Genomic DNA, 14010 nt, shown 5'->3' on the forward strand with positions numbered 1-14010 from the left:
TCTGAGTAGCGCGGCACGGTGGGCGACTGGTAAGAGCGTCAGCCTCACAGTTCTGAGGACCCGGGTTCAATCCCCATCCCCGCCTGTGTGGAGTTTGCATGTTCTCCCCGTGCCTGTGTGGGTTTTCTCCGGGCACTCCGGTTTCCTCCCACATCCCAAAAACATGCATTAATTGGAGACTCTAAATTGCCCGTAGCCATGACTGTGAGTGCGAATGGTTGTTTGTTTCTATGTGCCCTGCGATTGGTTGGCAACCAGTTCAGGGTGTACCGCGCCTCCTGCCCGATGACAGCTGGGATAGGCTCCAGCACGCCCGCGACCCTACTGAGGAGAAGCGGCTCAGAATAGTCTGGATAGTCTGAGTAGCAAGTCCCTCTGCTGGTCACTTAATAATATTACAGTTGATTCACTGCACATCAATACATCGACATCTCAGGAGCCTGCGATGTGACTATTGCGCACACATACATTGCGATGACGATGCTCAAATGATATATTGCGCAGCCTTAATATACAACCCCAATGATTTGCAACCTGTTGTTCAACCTATATTTAATCGAATACACTACAAAGACAAGTTATTTAATGCTCAAACTGATAAACTTTATTGTTTTTAGCAAATAATCATTAACTTGGAATTTTATGGCTGCAACACGTTCCAAAAAAGCTGGGACAGGTAGCAAAAGAGACTGAGAAAGTTGAGGAATGTTCATCAAACACCTGTGTGGAACATCCCACAGGTGAACAGGCTAATTGGGAACAGGGGGGTGCCATGATTGGGTATAAAAGGAGCTTCCCTGAATTGCTGTCATTCATAAGCAAGGATGGGGCGAGGTTCACCTCACGGTCCATAATATTATCAAAAGGTTCAGAGAATCTGGAGAAATCACTGCATGAAAGCGGCAAGGCCGAAAAACAACATTGAATGCCCGTGACATTCCATCCCTCAGGCGGCACTGCATCAAAAACTGACATCAATGTGTAAAGGATATCACCATATGGGCTCAAGAACACTTCAGAAAACCAATTTCAGCGCTACATCTGTAAGTGCAACTTGAAACTCTACTATGCAAAGCAAAAGCCATTTATCAACAACACCCAGAAACGCCGCCGGTTTCTCTGGGCCTGAGCTCATCTAAGATGGACGCATGCAAAGTGGAAACGCGTTCTGTGGTCCGACAAGTCCGCATTTCAAATTGTTTTTGAAAATTCTGGACGTCGTGTCCTCCAGGCCAAAGATGAAAAAGTACCCAAGAAGTAGCGCTCAGTTTCAAAAACCCCTGCTTTAGACCTTATAGGCTCCTCCTGGCTGACGTGTGCGGTAATGTGCAGACGATTTTCAGACGTGTGCGCTTGCTGTGGAGCTGTTATTTATCATTTTCTCTCTAAACATTGCTAATTTTCTGTTCATAGTTGGTTACTCTATGCTGTAACGCTGTTCTATCCAGATTTGGGGAAAAGTGTACTTTACCTGCTAAGAACTCATTCCGGTATTGAACTTCACAGTTAGCATGGCTTCTCTGTTTCTTGAAAATTACTTCTCGTCTTACTATAGCACAGGTGTCAAACTCAAGGCCTGAGGGCCTGATCCAATGCAGTGAGGCCAGGTCACTGATGCTGAAAATGTCCCCACAAATTTTAACTATATAGCATATGTAATTGCCCAAAAGGTCTTGGTTAGTGAAAAGTTAACATTCAGGGCAAAGTAAGGAGTCATCATAAAGCAAATAACACATTACACATTACGCAAATAATACAAACAGTAATTGGGACCGAACAAAGTGACACAGCCACAATTTTGAAAGCACTGTATGAATAAAGTTGAGTTGAGGTAAGCATCGGCTAACTTTGACTGATTGGGGATGTGAATTATATTTAGCGATGACTTCCTTAGATGAAAACAAAGTGCAACTGAGTCATACAACTTCAGATTTGATAGCTTCATGTTTACCAACCGAAACTTTGTCCAGGGTGAGAACCAGCGCACCTCTCTGTAGGTGCCATGGTTGGCCATCAGCATTTTTGGCCGGATCAGTAGGATTTGTCTAATGGGATGGAGAACAAATCAGTTAGTTTAATCTCAAATTTAATCCAGTGAAGTAAAGAGTGTTTACAAACCTGAACCTAAATACATAAGATAAAAAATTAAAAATTGTGATGTGTAAAACATACATCTTCGTCTGTGTATGTGACAAGGTGGATGCAGTAGCCTAAGCATTTGTAACACACCTCAGTCTGCATCCACAGGGCGTTAAATCAATCACAGCTGGACTGCTCTAAGATGTTTCGCCTCGTATCCAAGCAGGCTTGAACAATTTATGTACAAGTTGCACTAGCCTGGGTTTTGGTGTAGAAAGGTCAGCGCTCCACCAATAATATCAGAAGATTGATCAACTTAATCAGAATGTCAACGCGCAAAAATCTTAAAGCAATTGTCATGTTACTTGATGGAGAAAAAGCTTTTGACAAGATTAACCGGTCATTCCTTTTTTGCTTCACAATTTTGGTTTCGGTGATTCATTTATTCATTGGAGAGGAGTGTTATACAACTCACCCAAAGCAACAGTCGGCACTAATGAAATCACATCACAAGGTTTTACTATATGCAGATGGTATTCTTCTTTATGGATAAGAACCCAAGTCCTCACGTCAAACAGTCTTCAATTTCTTTGATATATTGTACACTTGTCAAGACTCTATCTATTGGTCAAAATCAACATTACAGTGGACCCTGCTATTCACGGGGGATGGGGAACAGGCCCAACCGCAAATACCTAAAACCTGTCAATAATTGAAAGCCATTATTATTGTATTGAAATTATTTTTTTTTAACCCCAACAATTATTGGGGAAAAAAGGGGATATACCGGCAATTTTATACAAAAACAATATACAAAAATAAACAGGAGTTGGTTCCACCAAAATATATATATTTTTTTAAAATGTACATTTGAAGAAAAGAAAAAAAAAATCTGCAAATAGGTGAATCCACGGGTGCCATACTGCAAAACTGCAGAGGTCCACTGTACTCCCAAAAACAGCAAACCCATGGAAACCTGCAGATCAAAATCCAGACAACTCTTAATATTAAGTATCTAGGTATTCATATCTTCGTCAGAGTTAATCAATCTGAATCACATTCCACTTTTGGCATTTGTGCCGACTTGAAACGTTGGAATAGTCTAAATAAAAATCTTACCTTAACTATATATTTTCAGATATACCATTAAAACGCACATTAAAGCCGTTCAAAACACTAGACACTGCTTGAATATGCTTTTATTTTAGAAGTAAGAAAAATTGAATCAGTCTATCAGAGATGCCAACCTATAGCAATTCACTTCCAGAATAATTTATCCAAATTTGTCAGAAAGAAACTCAGAGCGTTGTTGGAGTATGCCGTTCAGTTGTTCAGAGCGCCAGACTCTGGGAGTGCACTCTGACTGAGGAGACAGAGGCAGAACTGACACATTTAATGTGGCGGAGCCACTGACGTATCCCTGTCGATGGCCAACGCGCTCATTCTTAAATCCATAGAAATTGCAGCAAGCTCTGCCTTTCTGAACTCTGCACTCTCAGAGTGCAGTGAAGGCGTCAGATTGAATTTCCGAATGTACCCGAAGTATACAAGGTTTCGACGTGCCATCGTCAAAAACACCTGCATATGGATTAATTAGCTTTTACTGATTCTGTTTTAAACCGTAGTGGGGGGGGGAAAGCAAGTCTATTAATACAGATTCATCAGATCTCAAAAGTCCAAATTAAAACGCAGCACTCTATTTTGTAAACAATTGATATCGGGGTACTCTCTCTCTCTCTCTCTCTGTGACAACTTTAGTATATCACCAAATCACTTATTTCAGTTTGTTGACTCCATGTCACAAAAGCTTAGCAGTTAGCATGGCTTCTCTGTCTTTCTCCTGTTTATTACTCCTCGTCCTCCCTTCGTGACAACGATACTTTTAAGAAGTATACCTTGTTCGCTACCATGGAGGTCAATATCAGTGCCTTATAATAGGTTGACCCCAGAGGCACAGAGAACTTTCGCCTCCGAGGCTCGGTAGCTAGGTGGCGTAACAAAATAATGTGCACCAAGCATTCACCGGTAGAACCCGAACAGCAGAACACAGGATGGTTGGACGACTATTCAATGGGGACACGCCGTTTTTTTGTTTTGTTTTTACAATATAGTGTTTATTTCATTAAATGCATTTAAAGGTCCCATATTTTGGCTATTTAGACCTCCATAGAGTGACTCTTTAACATCGACTTAGTATAAGTCTCAATTTCATTTCAAAAAACACCTTGGTTTTGTCATATGAGTGTCTAGAAAAGGCACGTCTGACACTTACTTCTGTTTGACCCAATTTTGTACCCGCTTTGTCCACATTTGGCTAAAACCGCTCCCTTTCCATGTACAAGATCCAAGCCTTACTACTTGTGAGAGCACACCTGTTTGTTATGTTGACAGTGCTGGTTCGGGTGCGGGGAGGTAGGCGGAGATCTTCGCTCGTGACGTAGATAAGATGGAGAAATTCGAATTACAGTACCTGATTTCAGGCCTCTCAGCAGAAAAAAAAACAAATTCAGGAATGCGTGGACGATGTTAATTCATATTTCACGTTTACTGAGGCGCCATAGATCCAATATAACATCCCAAATACTTTGAAAAAGTTGATATTTTAAAATATGGGACCTTTAAGAAATTTGTACTGGCCAGCATTTGACATATCATGGTGGCCTGACACGTCGCCGGTAATGTCAGATGCCGGAATGCATTTTTTGTTTTTTCAATATCCGGAACAATCAGTGTTACGACCGGAACGAGTCAGCGTTCAGTGATTTCCATAACAAATACACACATTTGACAACTCTGGTCTATCCACCCTTGAGAAAAATAAACTGAAGACGTGCCCAACTTTTGGCATAATTATTTAGCTAACCAATTACAATACCTCATCAAATGAATACGCCCTAATAATGAGCTGAAATAACCTTGAATTTTTCTGCAGATAACTTTGGACTTTTCTGCATTGGAGTCTGCGTGCCTCCGCCAAGTCTACCTAAAACAGTATTTTAATGTGCTGTCTGATTTGGGGCAAGGATACCTAACACTGTATTGAACGTAACAAGTTTTAAAAGTTACCTGTTGAGAAAAATCACCCGGCAGTTGTAGCGTACGTTGCGATGCATGATGGGCCTGAGGGGAATATAACACTCAGAAGAATATAATACAACAAGGACTGGAATTTGAATATAGAAGAAAGTTCCTGTTTCATTTAAAGTGGAAATTTACAATTTTACAAAAAAAAAATAATAATCACTTTTTGTCATCATTCCATTTTCTGTACCGCTTATCCTCACTCGGGTCACAGCCGGAGAAAACGCACGCAGGCACGAGGAGAATATGCAAACTCCACACAGGCGGGCTCAGAACAGTGAGGCAGATGTGCTAACTAGTCGGCCACCGTGCCGTCCACATTTTGTCATATTTGTTAAAACTGTCATTATGACCTAACACGAGTACATAATAAATATGATCTGGGTGAAAAAAAGCAGCAATTTATGGCCCCATCTGGGGCCTCTAATTTGATTTGCAGGCAACCACCGTGTCTGAGGAAAAAAAAAAAAAAAAAAAACAATCGTAAACAGAAGGCGTGACTTACAAGATGTAAATCGTTTGCTGTGCACTCACAGGAACACTCATATCAGGCACAGCCCCCCAGCCTCATGCTGACCTGTGGCTCAGTAGGTAGAGCGGGTCGTCCAGTAACCGAAGGGCAGCTGGTTCGAATTCCGGCTCCGACTGTCTGCATGTCAAAGTGTCCTTGGGAAAGACACTGAACCCTCATTTGCTCCCAGTGGGCCTGGCTGCGCCTTGCATTGAACCAGTCGCCCATTGGTTGTACGAATGTATGGGTGAACGTGAGGCTTTGTAAAGCGCTTTGGGCACTCTGCTACTGTAGATAAAGTGCTATATAAGTGCAGTCCATTTACCATTTAGAGTGAGTGACCCCCGCTATTCATGGGGGATAAGGACTTTGAATTGAATTGATACCCATTATAATTAGAAATATAATAATTAATATTGGCGGCACGGTGGACGACTGGTTAGAGCGTCAGCCTCACAGTTCTGAGGACCCGGGTTCAATCCGCGGCCCCGCCTGTGTGGAGTTTGCATGTTCTCCCCGTTCCTGCGTGGGTTTTCTCCGGGCACTCCGGTTTCCTCCCACATCCCAAAAAAAATGCATTAATTGGAGACTCTAAATTGCCCGCAGGTGTGACTGTGAGTGTGAATGGTTGTTTGTTTGTATGTGCCCTGCGATTGGCTGGCAACCAGTTCAGGGTGTACCGCGCCTCCTGCCCGATGATAGCTGGGATAGGCTCCAGCACGCCCGCGACCTCAGTGAGGAGAAGCGGCTCAGAAAATGGATGGCTGGATGGATAATACTTACATTCCCACATCACAGATAACATCCAGAGTGATGGGAGATTCCAGAAGCTTCTTGAGAACTTCAAAACAGTGTAGCAATGTATCCGATTCATGAAAGTGGTCTGCACAACCATAACCACTAAAAGAATTAGGATGACAAGAATGTTGTCAGCTGATATATGGAAAGCAAGGTAAGGCAAAGAAAACGATCCACGTTTTAAACAATTAACATTTAAACATTTAAACAACATCGAACACTGACACTTTGATATACTGTAGGTATGTACAGTAACTAGAGCTGTGCGATACAACGATATACTGTGGAACCTCAATATAACGGAACACGATTTAACGTATATCGGATGTAACAGACAGAAGAGTGTCCAAAAATAGTGTCCAGTTCATTCTAACCGCAGTTTGTCTGTTAGTTCCAGAATTGGCCACTTTTGTCGACTGCCGCTGTGGCACAATCGACAGGCAGCGACTGGGACACGTAGTGTATTTCCAGATTGTTGCCAATTTTATTTTTTTCAACCTCCGGAAGTTCACCATTATCTTAGTTTGTTTCGTTTCAAGCCAGGTTTTTTTTTTTTTTTTTTTTTGAAAGTCAAATAGTTCTACTCCAATGAATAGCCACAGAGTTATGGGAATTTCCACAACAAAGTTAGGAAGAACTTTCTGAAGAATACTTTATTTCCATTTTAGAGATCATGCCACAAGTGTGTTCAGCTGTTATAGCTGCCCATGGAGGATACTTTAACGAGTCAAAGGTTTAGGATACATTTTTCATGTAGATTTATTCCATAATTTCCATTGTAACTTTCATTCATTCATTCATTTTCCATACCACTTATCCTCACTAGGGTCGTGGGCGTGCTACAGCCTATCCCAGCTACCTTCGGGCAAGAGGCGGGGTACACCCTGAACGAGTCGCCAGCCAATCGCAGGGCACATATAAACAAACAACCATCCGCACTCACATTCACACTTCCGGGCAATTTAGAGTCTTCAATTAACCTACCATGCGTGTTTTGGGGATGTGGGAGGAAACCGGAGGGCCCGGAGAAAAGCCACACAGGCGGGGCTGGGATTTGAACCCCGGTCCCCAGAACTGTGAGGCAGATGTGCTAACCAGTCGCCCACCGTGCCGCCTCTTTTGTAACTTGAATAGTAAATTCGTTCTGTTTTCATTTCAGAGTAAAATGAGAAATTGAACTGCATACATTTCAATTTAAAAAAAAGCAGAGAAAATTGGGGTATTCTAAAACTTTTGACCGGTAGTGTATATTTTTTTTTAACTAAATATACAGTGGGTATGAAAAGTATTCAGACCCCCTTAACTTTTTCACTCTTTGTTATATTGCAGCCATTTGCTAAAATCATTTAAGTTCATTTTTTCCCTCATTAATGTACACACAGCACCCCATATTGACAGAAAAAAACGGAATTGTTGAAATTTTTGCAGATTCATGAAAAAAGTACAACTGAAATGTCACACAGCCATAAGTATTCAGACCCTTTGCTGTGACACTCATAAATTAAACTCAGGTGCTGTCCATTTCTTATGATCATCCTTCAGATAGTTCTATTCTTTCATTGGAGTCCAGCTATGTTTGATTATACTGATTAAACTTTATTAGGAAAGCCACATACCTGTCTATATGACCTTACAGCTCACAGTGCATGTCAGAGCAAATGAGAATCATGAGGTCAAAGGAACTGCCTGAAGAGCTCAGAGATAGATTTGTGGCCAAGGTTACAAAAAGATTCTGCTGCACTTAAGGTTCCTAAGAGCACACTGGCCTCCATAAATCGTTAAAAGGAAGACGTTTAGGACAACCAGAACCCTTCCTTGAGCTGGCCGTCCGGCCAAACTGAGCAATCGGGGAGAAGAGCCTTGGTGAGAGAGGTGAAGAAGAACCCAAAGATCACTGCGGCTGAGCTCCAGAGATGCAGTCGGTAGATGGGAGAAAGTTCTAGAAAGTCAACCATCACTGCAGCCCTCCCCTAGTCGGGGCTTTATGGCAGAGTGCCCCGACGGAAGCCTCTCCTCAGTGCAAAACACATGAAAGCCCGCATGGAGTTTGCTCATAAAGACCTGAAGGACTCCAAGATGGTGAGAAATAAGATTCTCTGGTCTGAGGAGACCAAGATAGAACTTTTTGGCCTTAATTCTAAGCAGTGTGTGTGGAGCAAACCAGGCACTGCTCATCACCTGTCCAATACAGTCCCAACAGTGTAGCATGGTGGTGGCAGCGTCAAGCTGTGGGGGTGCTTTCAGCTGCAGGGACAAGTCGACTGGTTGCAATGAAAGGAAAGATAAATGCGGCCAAGTACAGCGATATCCTGGACGAAAACCTTCTCCAGAATGCTCAGGACCACAGACTGGGCCAAAGGTTCACATTCCAACAAGCTTCAGAACAAATTTGTGACTGTTCTTGAATGGCCCAGCCAGAGCCCTGACTTAAACCCAATTGAGCATCTCTGGAGCAACCTGAAAATGGCTGTCCACCAACGTTCACCATCCAACCTGACAGAACTGGAGAGGATCTGAAAGGAGGAATGGCAGAGGATCCCCAAATCCGGGTGTGAAATACATGTTGCATAATTTAAAAAAAGACTCATGGCTGTATCAGAATCAGAATCATCTTTATTTGCCAAGTATGTCCAAAAAACACACAAGGAATTTGTCTCCGGTAATTGGAGCCGCTCCAGTACGACAAAGACAGTCAATTGACAGAGAACACTTTTGAGACATAAAGACATTGACAAAAACCAGTCACTGAGCAATAAAGGGTTGCTAGTTATCTGGTAATGCATTGCAAATTTATAACTTTTTTTGACAATTGTTATTATTGGCTCAAAAGGGTGCTTCTACAAAATACTGAGCAAAGGGTCTGAATACTTATGGCTGTGTGATATTTCAGTTTTCTTTTTTTAATAAAATCTGCAAAAATGTCAACAATTCCGTTTTTTTTCTGTCAATATGGGGCGCTCTGTGTACATCAATGAGGAAAAAAATGAACTTAAATGATTTTAGCAAATGGCTGCAATACAACAAAGAGTGAAAATTTTAAGGGGGTCTGAATACTTTCCGTACCCACTGTATATCAAGCAAGAATGGGAAAGAATTCCACCTACAAAGCTTCAATAATTAGTGCCTTCATTTCCCAAACGCTTATTGTGTTGTTAAAAGGAAAGGTGATGTAACAGTGGTAAACGTACCCGTCTCAGCTTTTTTGTAACATGTTGTAGGCATCAAAGTCAAAATGAGTGATTTGCAAAAAAAAACCAAACAAAGTTAATCAGTTTTAACACTAAATACGTTTTAGTGTATTCAATTGAATATAGGTTGAAGAGGATTTATAAAACATTGTATTCTGTTTTTACAACGTCCCTACTTTATTGAAATTAGGGTTTGTATATTGGGATACATCGTTGCCGGGATATTAAATTACCTGCATCGGGATATAAAATGTTGTCCATATCGCACAGCACTATTACATGACATCAAATTGAGGACATTTTAATGAATCACACCAGATTTCCAGCTCTGGGCCCAGTCTGTATTTGGCTCCATTTTCTTTAGCAATCTCAATGCCTGTAGGAAGACAAAGAACAAAGAACAAATGATTAGTGTAACGGACATGCTCTCGCCAGACGGCACCATGACCCCCAACCTCGGACTGGGACTGTGATCCCTGTCTGCGCTCCTCCGCCGAGACAGACGGCCACGGGGATGCCTGGTTTATCTCACACGGACGCTAAATGAATTACCAGCCAGTCCGAAGGAGCTCATCAAAGCGGAGACTAGGAATTGTGACTCCTCACCTGGACTTTAAATCAATTAGCAGCTACATGGACTCCCAGTCATCAGGAGACCTCCTGGGTATGCAAGGCTCAAGAAACCAACCCAAAAACCTTGAAAATCCGTTGGTCCCACATGCCAAGATAAAAGTTCAAAAGGCTATTTGCCCTTTGAAATGCTACTCTTTAAGACATCTGGGACAATGGATGGGACACGAGCGACAACCACAGGCAGTGGAGAGTTACTGCGCCCAACGATTGAAAGTTACCACGAATCGCAATCTTCACCGGAGTTGAATGTTGCATGATACTTTAAAGTATCATGCAATGTTGCATGATACTTTAAAGTATCATGCAATGTTGCATGATACTTTAAAGTATCATGCAATGTTGCATGATACTTTAAAGTATCATGCAATGTTGCATGATACTTTAAACGATACGAAAGAGATTTTCTTGCCTTTAACATATTTTATTGAAATTACCAATGGAAAAATAATATTCATGAAAAAACAAATCTGATGGAGAAATCACCCATCTTCTTCAACAACAACAACAGAGTATATTTTACAAATAAATAGCTCCTTAGAAAATAAAAGGTATTCCATAACTAGCTCCGCAGCCGTGACAGCATTATCTATATTCCTGGCATCATTCTTAATAAATTAGAAGTGTGTCAAAAGCTTAAGTTAGGTAGTTCAATTCAAAAAGTGAAACTCATAATATAGAGATGCACGACACACAGAATGAAATATTTCATATTATTAATTTATGTATAATTTTGACGATTATAGTTTACAGCAAACAAAACCGCAAATTCAACATTCTAGAAACTAGAATATTATACTGAACAAAAATATGAATGTAACACTTTTGTTTTTGCTCCCATTTTCGTGAGCTGGACTCCAAGATCGAAAACTTTTTCTACAAACACAAAAGGCCATTTCCCTCAAATATTGTTCACAAATCTGTCTAAATCTGTGTTAGTGATCATTTCTCCTTTGTCGAGATAATCCATCCCACCTCACAGGTGTGGCATATCTAGATGCTGATTAGACAGCATGATTATTGCACAAGTCTGCCATAGGCCGGCCACAATAAAAGGCCACTCTGAAATTTGCAGTTTTATCACACAGCACAATGCCACAGATGTCGCAGGTTCTGAGGGAGCGTGTAATTGGCGTGCTGACTGCAGGAATGTCCACCACAGCGGATGCCCGTGAATTGAATTATTTTTTTTTTCCCTCTACCGTAAGCCGTCTCCCAAAGGCGTTTCAGACAATTTAGCAGTACATTCAACCGGCCTCACACCCGCAAACCACGTGTAACCACAGCAGCCCAGGACCTCCACATCCAGCATGTTCACTTCCAAGATCCTCTGAGACCAGCTACCCGGACAGCTGCTGTAACAATCGGTTTGCATAACCAAAGAATTTCTGCACAAACTGTCAGAAACCGTCTAAGTTTTCTGACAGTTATCTGCATGCTCATGGTCCTCATCGGGGTCTCCACCAGACTGCAGTTTGTCGTCGTAACCGACTTGAGTTCCTGCCAATATCCAGCAACTTCGCACAGCCATTGAAGAGGGGTGGACCAACATTCCACAGGCCACAATCGACAACCTGATCAACTCTCCGCGAAGGAGATGTGTTGCACTGCGAGGCAAATGGTGGTCACGCCAGATACTGACTGGTTTCCTGACACCCCCGGACCCCCACAATAAAGCAAAACTGCACATGTCAGAGTGGCCTTTTATTGTGGCCAGCCTATGGCACACCTGTGCAATAATTATGCTGTCTAATCAGTATTTTGATATGCCACACCTGTGAGGTGGGATGGATTATCTCGACAAAGGAGCAATGCTCACTAACACAGATATAGACAGATTTGTAAACAATATTTGAGGGAAATGGCCTTTTGTATGTCGAAAACGTTTTCAATGGAGTCCAGCTCACAAAGAAATGTTGCGTTTATATTTTTGTTCAGTGTGTGTATATGTATACAGTGGGTACGGAAAGTATTCACACACCCTTACATTTTTCACTTTCTCATATTGCTGCCATTTGGTAAAATTTTTATTTATTTTTTTACTCGTTAATGTACACAGCACCCCATATTGACAGGGAAAAAACGGCATTGTTGAACTGTTTGCAGTTTTATAAAAAAAAATAATTATATAAAATAATAATCATAAGTACCCTTATAACACCCTTTGCTCAGTATTAAGTAGAAGCGCCATTTTGAGCTAATACAGCCATGTGTCTTTTTGGGAATGATACAACATCACAACTGGATTTGGGGATCCTCTCCAGTTCTGTCAGGTTGGATGGTGAACGTTGGTGGACAGCCATTTTTAGGTCTCTCCAGAGATGCTCAATTGGGTGAAAGGTAGGGCTCTGGCTGGGCCATTCAAAAACAGTCACGGAGTTGTTCTGAAGCCACTTTGTTATTTTAGCTGTGTGCTTAGGGTTATTGCGTCGGTAAATATTGCTGCCGTAAAAGGTCATAGGTAACACGTATGCCTGGTACTCCGGAGGCATACTAAATATTATATTCATTATTATTATTAATACTAGTATATATATGTAATAATTAGGCGGCGTGATACTTTTTTGTTAATAGTTATTATGATATCACGGAGGTGCAACAAATTGGAGGTTTTCTGAGTGACTTACTTTTCAGTATTCTCACAAAGTTGCCGTCAAAGTCCAAAGCCCACTGATCCAATGAACACGTAGCAAGAGTGACCTTCCGTCCCATTCTCTTGGCAACAAAATAATAATTTACGGTTAGCACACACTACGATTAAATAATGACCTGCTATGTTTCAGTGCAATACTTAAGAAGTGTATTTGTTTAAGCCTGTCACCACACGAAGTGTGCCTCTCTTAGAAATCTCACGCGTGTTGCTGGCAGGACACACACAGACACCACGCAGGCAGGACACGCCCTGCCGTAATATTATGGGCTCCAGGACACGCCCCTCTCTACTACGATTGGCTGCTGTATCCCGATAGAATACGCCCTACTTCTTCCAGACGGGAAAAGATCTGACTAAGTGGCGGCGTGAGTATGGTTCCTACGAACCCTAACGCACCCTAATTTATCCTTAACCCATCCTAAACCGCCTCAAGCCCCAAACCTAGCATTAAACATAACCAATAACAAACTTCTTTGTTTTTATTTCGTACAAATATGATATATGTTTCGGATGGTCATCTCGTCTGCGTAGTTTGCCTTTCCCGCGACGCAGGAGCCAATCATGTTCTAGTGGGGCGTGTCCTGCCAGGAACACGCGTGGGATTCCTAATAAGGGTCTCTTACACCCAACCCATTGGTATCATACAAAGATCCTGCCCTGAGCGCCGAATTTTACGACAACGTAGTTGCCATCTTGGATGTGGAAAAATGGAGCGATCGGGGAAGAAGCCCTATTCATTTGCTGCTTCAAGATGGACAAACCGTTTCACACTCAAACACAGATCTAATGGGATTAAGACGAAACAGTGACATTTGATTGTATTTGTCCATTGTAAAATCATTTTGCAAATATAATTTGCTGACTTTGGCTAATACTATGACGTCTGGTATGTACAAAAAAAATTAATTCCCACGGTGAAACCAGCCTTTATGAACAATGTGCACATATATTAATCACTATCAAAAGACAGAAAGCAAAAAGCTATTTTTTATCTGTAGTCCAGGGTTCCAAACTAAGAACTCTTTCCTATTTAACTAAATCAGAATCATCTTTATTTGCCAAGTATGTCG

At 41.7% G+C, this 14010-nt stretch overlaps 1 protein-coding gene across 2 annotated transcripts in view; it reads right to left on the reverse strand.

Moving 5' to 3' along the window:
* Positions 1 to 13151, reverse strand: part of nadsyn1 (NAD synthetase 1) — a 36676-nt gene extending 23525 nt beyond the window's left edge. For both annotated transcript variants that reach the window (XM_061670605.1, XM_061670604.1), the window contains exons 1-5: positions 12915 to 13151; positions 9973 to 10033; positions 6455 to 6571; positions 5146 to 5199; positions 1956 to 2045 (exon numbers count right to left, since the gene is read on the reverse strand). In XM_061670605.1, the coding sequence (XP_061526589.1) occupies positions 1956 to 2045; positions 5146 to 5199; positions 6455 to 6571; positions 9973 to 10033; positions 12915 to 12999 (407 nt within the window). In that variant the 5' untranslated portion in view covers positions 13000 to 13151. The remainder of the gene's footprint in view (positions 1 to 1955; positions 2046 to 5145; positions 5200 to 6454; positions 6572 to 9972; positions 10034 to 12914) is intronic.
* Positions 13152 to 14010: the final 859 nt, after the last annotated feature.

The sequence above is a fragment of the Phycodurus eques genome, chromosome 2 (assembly GCF_024500275.1).
Source record: "Phycodurus eques isolate BA_2022a chromosome 2, UOR_Pequ_1.1, whole genome shotgun sequence".
In the NCBI taxonomy this organism is placed as follows: domain Eukaryota; kingdom Metazoa; phylum Chordata; class Actinopteri; order Syngnathiformes; family Syngnathidae; genus Phycodurus; species Phycodurus eques.